General features: G+C 38.9%; 1 protein-coding gene across 1 annotated transcript in view; it reads left to right on the top strand.

Annotated features, from left to right (window-relative positions):
* Fbxl13 (F-box and leucine-rich repeat protein 13) overlaps positions 1-7,566 on the top strand; it is a 171,049-nt gene that overhangs the window by 101,290 nt on the left and 62,193 nt on the right. The window contains exon 11 of the mRNA XM_013035265.1: positions 7,212-7,341. Within this exon, the coding sequence (XP_012890719.1) occupies positions 7,212-7,341 (130 nt within the window). The remainder of the gene's footprint in view (positions 1-7,211; positions 7,342-7,566) is intronic.

Genomic DNA, 7,566 nt, shown 5'->3' with positions numbered 1-7,566 from the left:
AAAAAAGCCGGAAGTGGTGCTGTGGCTCAAGTGGTAGAGCGCTAGCCTTGAGCTGAAGAGCTGAGGGACAGCACCCAGGCCCAGAGTTCAGGCCCTATGACAAGACAAAAAAAAAACAACCCCCCCCCCAAAAAAAACAGTGGTCCTCACAATTTCTTTATTCTGTAATTTTTTTTTTTGTCAGTCATGGAGCTTGAACTCAGCCTGGGTGCTGTCCGTGAGCTTTTTTGCTTAAGACTAGCACTCTAGCGCTTTGAACCACAGCTCCCCTTCTGATTTTCTAGTGGTTAATTGGAGGGAGTCTTATGGAATTCCTGCCCTAGCTAGCTTTGAACTGCAGTCCTTAGATCTCAGACTCCCGAGTAGCTAGGATTGCAGGCATGAGCCACCATTTCCCAGGCTGAAGCTCTTATTTTAGGAAAAGGTGTTAGATTTGCAGCCATTGATTCTGAAAATAACTGCTACCTTCTCTTAGTGTATCTTTAAAAAATCTACAAGTCTTGCCCTGTAAATTTCAGACCAAATGAAAGTAAAATCACCATGTCTTCTTGCTTCTTTTTTACTGCCAAGATGTTTGCAAAACTTTCTTTTCTCTGAAAAAGATATTTTCTGTGTTTAATATATTCTTTCAATTAATTTTTCCTAGAACATGGTGAAACTTTCTAACATAAATTCTTCTTTTTTTGTCAGTCGTGGGGCCTGAACTCTGGGCCTGGGCGCTGTCCCTCAGCTCTTCAGTTCAAGGCTAGCGCTCTACCACTTGAGCCACTTCTGCCTTTTTCTACTTATGTGCTGCTGAGGAATCAAACCCAGGGCCTCATGCATGCAAGGCAAGCACTCTTACCACTGAGCCACCTTCCCAGCCCTCGAACATAAATTCTTGAATTATTTTTAATGCTTCTATTTATTTATACTGGGTCTATCTCAAAAAATCTGCCCTCATCTTTTAAGATCAAATTCAGTTTCTGTCCTTCAAAGCTGCCATCTTCTCTCTTGTCATTTTGAGTATGCATTTGCATATTGCCTTTCCTTTATCAGTTATTATGGTAGATATTTATTAACTCACTGAGCTAATGTGGAGAGAGAGGCTCTGATTAATGAGGTTTACTTATTTCTATAATATAAATAGTCCCACTGTAGGCAGTTTGAAGCTACAAGCATGGGGTCATTGGGAGGAGGTGATCACAGTTGAACTCGCCAGGCACTGGTGGCTCATGCCTGTACTTTCTAGCTACTCAAGAGGCTGAGATCTGAGCATTGCGATTCAAGCCAGCCTGGATAAGAAGTTCATGAGACTCTTATCTCCAATAAATCTCAGAAAAAGTTGCAAGTGGAACTGTGGCTCAAGTAGTAGAATGCTAGTCTTGAGCTAAGGAGCTCAGGGACAGTGCCTAGGCCTAGACTTTAAGCCCCAGGACTGGCAAAAAAAGAAGTTGAACTCATGAGCTAGTATAAGTTAGTCCCAAAGACAGCACTGTAGGAGGAGGCTCCTGAGAGTCCTCAGGACCCTTTTGGTGATTCCTGAAGGTCTTCTGATTATCTGCCATATAGAATCTTGTCCAAAACATTTTTTGGACAGTTCATGCCAAACATATTATTATGTATATAAGTTTATGAATCTCTTTATATCTAAATATTTTTACTTTTTAGAATTTATTGAGATTTATTGATAGAATAGTTTAATAATATTAGTCATATAATACCATATATAGTACCTATAGATAATAGATAATAGTATATATAGAAAGAATCTTATTGAAAACATATATAGAAATATAATTTCACAAGATTAAGTGTTTTAGAGTAGTTTATGGCACTTTAGTTTTTCTTAATATATATATTTCCGATCATACTTTCTCAAAGGAAATTAGCTATACATAACTTTTTAGGGATACCAATGAAGTTATTATACTTTTAGTAGGCAGCAGATAGGACAGTCAGACCACATATAGACATCTGGTTTTGGTTTTAACTTCTACATCTTGCCAGTGAAAGAACTTTCAGAATAAATGTCTCTTGATACTGATTTTTTTTGTCCTATGGAAAAATTGTACAATGACTTATCTATGACAAAAATATACTTCATAATGGTTCTATTTTTCTCTGTTTTCCACTGTTTCAAACAGTTGAGTGTGCAAAACTGTTCCATTATAAATAACCAGAGAAATGTTGGTTGTTGCGCTGTTATTCCTCTTCATTAACCTTAGTACTTCTTTCCAAAGCAATCAGCTGCCAGAAGAAAAATGTAATTTGTTTGCCCTTCTTGGCAACATTAATTTGACAGCTTAATTAAAAAATATATTTTATTGTAAAGATACAGAGGGGTTACAGTTATATGAGGAAGGTAATGTATATATTTCCTATCAAGCATTGTTACCCCCTTGACATCTTTTTATTGGAAGGTTTTTTCTTCTTCTTCGGGGGCTGGTCAATGTCCTAAAACTGCAAAGGAGGGCTGCCCACAGCTCACGCCCACTCCAGAAAATTATTACCTGAATGTAAACACTTTCTAGTTATTTCTGTGCCACCAACTAGGTGACACTATCGGTTCCTTATGTGGCACAACATCCTGCCAGTTCTGCCTCTGGTCTTTCTTCCCTTCAACTGCTCTGCTTCAAGCCACAAGAAGCATCAGCCTGGAACTATCTTCTTACTGTTTCTAGTCTTCCTGTAGTGTCCCTACCCGGCAAGGTTTCCCAAGAGAAGCTCTTACACCAAGGTTATCTATTCGCTACATACTTGGCATCTCTGCAACTAGTAGGTCTTTCTGCAATCCCAAACCATTCATGCTTCAAATCCTATGGTCTGCCAGAAGTCAGGGAGATATCTCCTTTCTCTGCTTTTAACAGCAATATTCATTTTTGTGTTCACCGTGTTTTGCTCAAATGTATTATTTGAGATCTTCTGTACATAGAGTTGGAAATAAAATTATTATGATCCTTTTTTTTTTTTTAAAGAGAGGATCTTGGCATGTTGCCTGTGCTGGTGCTTCAATTGCCGAGCTCGCCAGATCCTCCTACCTAGCTTCCTGAGTAGGGGAAACTGTAGCCTGCACCACTGTGTCCAACTTGATTCTTATTCTTTAATGGAGCCTAATTTACTGTAGTGCATTAGTGTCTAATTATTTTTCATATGGTTGAATTGACTCTAAGGTGGTTTGGAAATTATTATCAGGCACTATCACGTCGCACAATCCTCTAGTGTCCATCAAATTGGGCAGATGGTGTAGCTTATTTTGAAACAGCTGTTTTGTTCAATGAGAAATCTCAAGTTCACCCTGCAAATGAGACCACTTCACTCTGTTTAGATTTTCTGCAGAATCGTACTTCTTGAAACTTTATCTTTAAACTGAAGAGCCAAATACTCAACTCAAAAGAATGTACATGCAAATCCCCCCTGCCTTTTTCAACAGACTTTGCTTTGTTTTGGTGATTTCTTCTCCTCCCCTCCAAGTCCAGAGGCCTGAATTCAGGGTTTGGACACTGTTCTGAGCTTCTTTAGCATAAGGCTAGCACTCTACCACTTGAGTCATAGCTCCACTTCCTGCTTATTTATTTATTTATTTTAGTAGTCTATTGCATATAAGAGTCTCATAGACTTCCTTGCCCTGGCTAGCCTCAGATCTTCAGCCTCCTGAATAGCTAGGATTAAAAGTGAGCCCATGCCTGGCTGTCTTGATGATTTTTAAGAGGGGTTACTATAGAGATCAAACCCAGAATACCTCAATTCTCCAATGGAAACAAAGCCAAAATAAAGGGACAAAAATCTCTGTGGTTTCTACAAGGATTATAATTTCTTTAAGATTATAGTAGTAGCAGAGAAATAAATATAGAGAACTCATCCCTCAGTAAGTTACCAAATAATTAAGAATAGATAAATATAAACACGTTGCCTCGAAGTGGAATTAGAATTATCAAGAGGTCTCTGTGCTGGGAAATGATGAACCAGATCTTACTCATGTAAGAAACATTTATTTGCCAGATGTTATAAGAATCAGTATTATATAAAATTTCCAAGTGTGATTTCATTGTTAACTGATATTTTTCCAAACTCAAGCAGCTTTAAGTTTGTTCTACCATACATCCCTAGAAAGGCCTAAAAGTTCACTCAGGATTTCCTGTGCTTTGTTTCAAACTCAAGATTATTTCCCACAAGATTCTACTTTGAAGGGAGCATCCAGAGCTCAATGCAGGAGTCATTTAGTCTAATAAACAACCAGAGGCTCTTAACCTGTTTCCAATAGATTCTCTATCAGGACTAGGGATGTAATTCAGGGGATCTATGCTTTTTTTTTTTGGCTGTCATGAGGCTGAACTCTGGGCCTGGGCGCTGTCCCTCAGCTCTTCAGCTCAAGGCTAGCACTCTACCACTTGAGCCATAGTACCACTTCCGGCTTTTTCTCCTTATGTGGTGAGGAGGAATTGAACCCAGAGCCTCATGCATGCAAAGCAAGCACTCTTCCACTGAGCAATTTCCCAGCCCAGATCCATGCATTTTGATGAGAAAAAAATCCTCTATTTTCACTAAACTCTAGCTTGGAATATGGTTATTTATCAGGATAATACTAGCAGCTCTTAAGATCTTTTCACCCACAACTAAGTATGTGGGTGAAATGTATAAGTCACAAATACATTCTTTTTTTTTTTGGGGGGTCCAGTTGTGGGGCCTGAACTCTGGGCCTGGGCGCTGTCCCTCAGCTCTTCAGCTCAAGGCTAGCGCTCTACCACTTGAGCCACAGCGCCACTTCCGGCTTTTTTCTTTTTGCTTATGTGGGGCTGAGGAATCGAACCCAGGGCCTCAGGCATGCAAGGCAAGTGCTCTACCACTGAGCCACCTTCCCAGCCCCCAACACAAATACATTCTTATCACATTATAGTTGTACTGTATATTTAAAATATCATTAATAATTGTCATTACTTCCCATCAGAGTATAATAAGTATTTTAGAATATAGTAAGTATAATAATAAGCTGATTATATATTTCAGTATAATCAGCTACCTTTGTAATTATTTTATTGTATGCATTTAAAAACCATATGTTAACAAAAAACATTATGCTAAGAAAATATCTCTAGACTTCACCACAGAAGTGATGATATTAAAAAAGAAAAGTTCAAGCCTCTTAATCAATTTCCCTTGTGGTATTTATCCACTCATCATGTGGATTTAAAGAAATGGAATGATAGATTTAGGTCAGGGTATAGACTCAATGTGATGTCTCCCAAACTCTTGAAATCATTCGTATGTAGCACTCTTGTCAAAAAGTATCCAATCCATTAAACAGAAGAAGACAACAAACTCCCTAGAAGCAATGTGTTGTGATTATCTGGGATAATACTAGCAATTATAATAATAATGTGTATGTTCTTAAACTTCTTAAACTTCCCGCTAATTTTACTGGTAAAAAATCTCCCTCAAAATAATGCTATGATTATGTGTACTACATCCATGTGACAAATGAGAGAACTGAGGGTTAGGAAAGCTGGAAGTCTCTCCACTGGTTAGGGTTAAAAGAAAATGATGATATTGTTATCTCCACTTAACATCTGGGGAAACCATCTATAAAACTTAAGGGAAGCTGCAGTGTCAGAATGTGAATCCAATTTGGTCAGATTCCAAAACCTTGTATATTTTCCATTGTATTGTGCTGCCTACCTTATTTCTACTTTCTCCAAACAAATGACAATCATAGCCCAAGAAAATTATTCTTCACACTGTTGAATCCTGGGGTAAACTCAAAGGAGAGAGGAAGAGAAAGGATTTCCCAAACCTCCAAAACTCAATCCACTGGGGAGCTCTTTGGAGGGGAAAGAATTCTATTTTTGCTAAGCTCTGACACATCTAGGTGAAAATTAGAAGTCGTAGTAGCCACTTTTCCACATAAGTCACGGGTACATTCTGTTCATATTATAGTTGGTCTATGTGGGAGAGGGGCATGTTTTGGGGATGTGAGATCTGTGCCTCCTTCCCAGCCCTGCCTGTCCCAACTCCCACTACCATCTAAGGCTTCTCTATCTGGTGTGCAATCTCCTGTACACAGCTATTCCCAGGAAAGGGAATGTATGCTCTGAATCTAAATGAATGCTCTGAATGTGGAACTGGAACCATAGACACATTGCTCACATCTGATTAATGATGGTCAATGCTTGCATATCTTATTTCCCACTTATGTGGAGGTAAACCGTATTAAACTTAATTTCTGCAATTTAAGAGGAAGAGAAACACCCTCTCCCCACTTCTTATTCTTCTTGTTTTCTCATTTGCTGTTAAGCTATTGCAAATCACAAACCAAGAACTTGTTGTTAATTCCATTACCAGAGTGGGCGGTAGTAGGGAGTCTTTGCACTTTTTAAATAAACTAGTCTTAGGAGGGCTTGTATTCTCCAAATGCCAGCCCTTGCACAATAGCATAGACACACCCTAATTCCCCCACTTTTTTCCTAGACGTTCTCACTTTTGTCATTGTGGTAGTGCCATATTTCATCTGTGTTAACTCCAGTGAGATTGATAGCCTCTATGGAGTTTTGTTCCGCTAGGTAGCTCACTCATTTTAAATGGTTCCTCTGAGCCATGTTAAGCATTGTGCACCAGTGGTTTTTTTTTTAAATCTTTACTACAATAATGAAGTCATTACTTACAAAATCGTACATGTTTAAATTTTGGCTCAATAAACTATTTGTTTATCTGAACCATGTTAGGAGCCTGTTCTGTTCAATTTTCCCTTCTTTTAATTCTAAATCCTTATGCTCATGAGACAGTTAATATCCAATTAAGTGCTTACAGAAGGTCTTTTTCAACATTTTGCACATTAGTTTACTGTTCCAAAGATAAAACCTAAACACAACAATAAAGTAAACAACTTCGGTTTCAAAAACTAACTTCCAAACAATATGCATGCAAACCCCAACCCCTGCCAAAAAGTAAAATGCAAAACCAGAAAAGCTTTATCCCGGTCATCTTTTCAAAGTGTCTAGCCAATGTTCTTTACTTTTTTCCTCTTCATATGTAATTATGCATTCTCTAATAATTTAGTAAAGTCTCCTTTAAGGATCGACATGAGAGTTAACAATGAAGTTAAACTCTTGAGATTGTGAGGAGACAAGATTAATGTACCGTTTTAGTTCTCTGTATTGTAGTGGCTGAAGAAAGATGTGAGAAAAGCTGAAGTGTATTCATTTTCCTTCTTCTCTTCTCTCGCCCTGTCTTTTCAGGAACTTCCAAAACTTACAGAATCTCAGCTTGGCTTATTGCCGCAAGTTCACAGACAAAGGTTTACGGTACCTGAACTTAGGGAATGGATGCCACAAGCTCATCTATCTGGACCTTTCGGGCTGCACCCAGGTTTGCCTCTCAGTCTTCTCCCTCCTTCAGTAGGCAGTCGCGTCCTCTGGAGAGCCAGCTGCAACCAGTCCTCATGTTGCACTAGTGCTGTGCACAGACCACAGCACCACAGCACACTTTTCAGAGGTTTTAAATTACATGACCCCAGCTGCTTGAAGTTTCCCCAGGATTGCTACTATAGGCTCCTGGCTTCCTTCCACTGGAGTGTCACATCCACAAGGAGGC

The sequence above is a fragment of the Dipodomys ordii genome, unplaced genomic scaffold (genome assembly GCF_000151885.1).
Source record: "Dipodomys ordii isolate 6190 unplaced genomic scaffold, Dord_2.0 Scaffold207, whole genome shotgun sequence".
NCBI classification, from domain to species: Eukaryota; Metazoa; Chordata; class Mammalia; order Rodentia; family Heteromyidae; genus Dipodomys; species Dipodomys ordii.
Note: the sequence above shows the minus strand (reverse complement) of the source record. Positions and strands in the feature narration are given on the sequence as shown.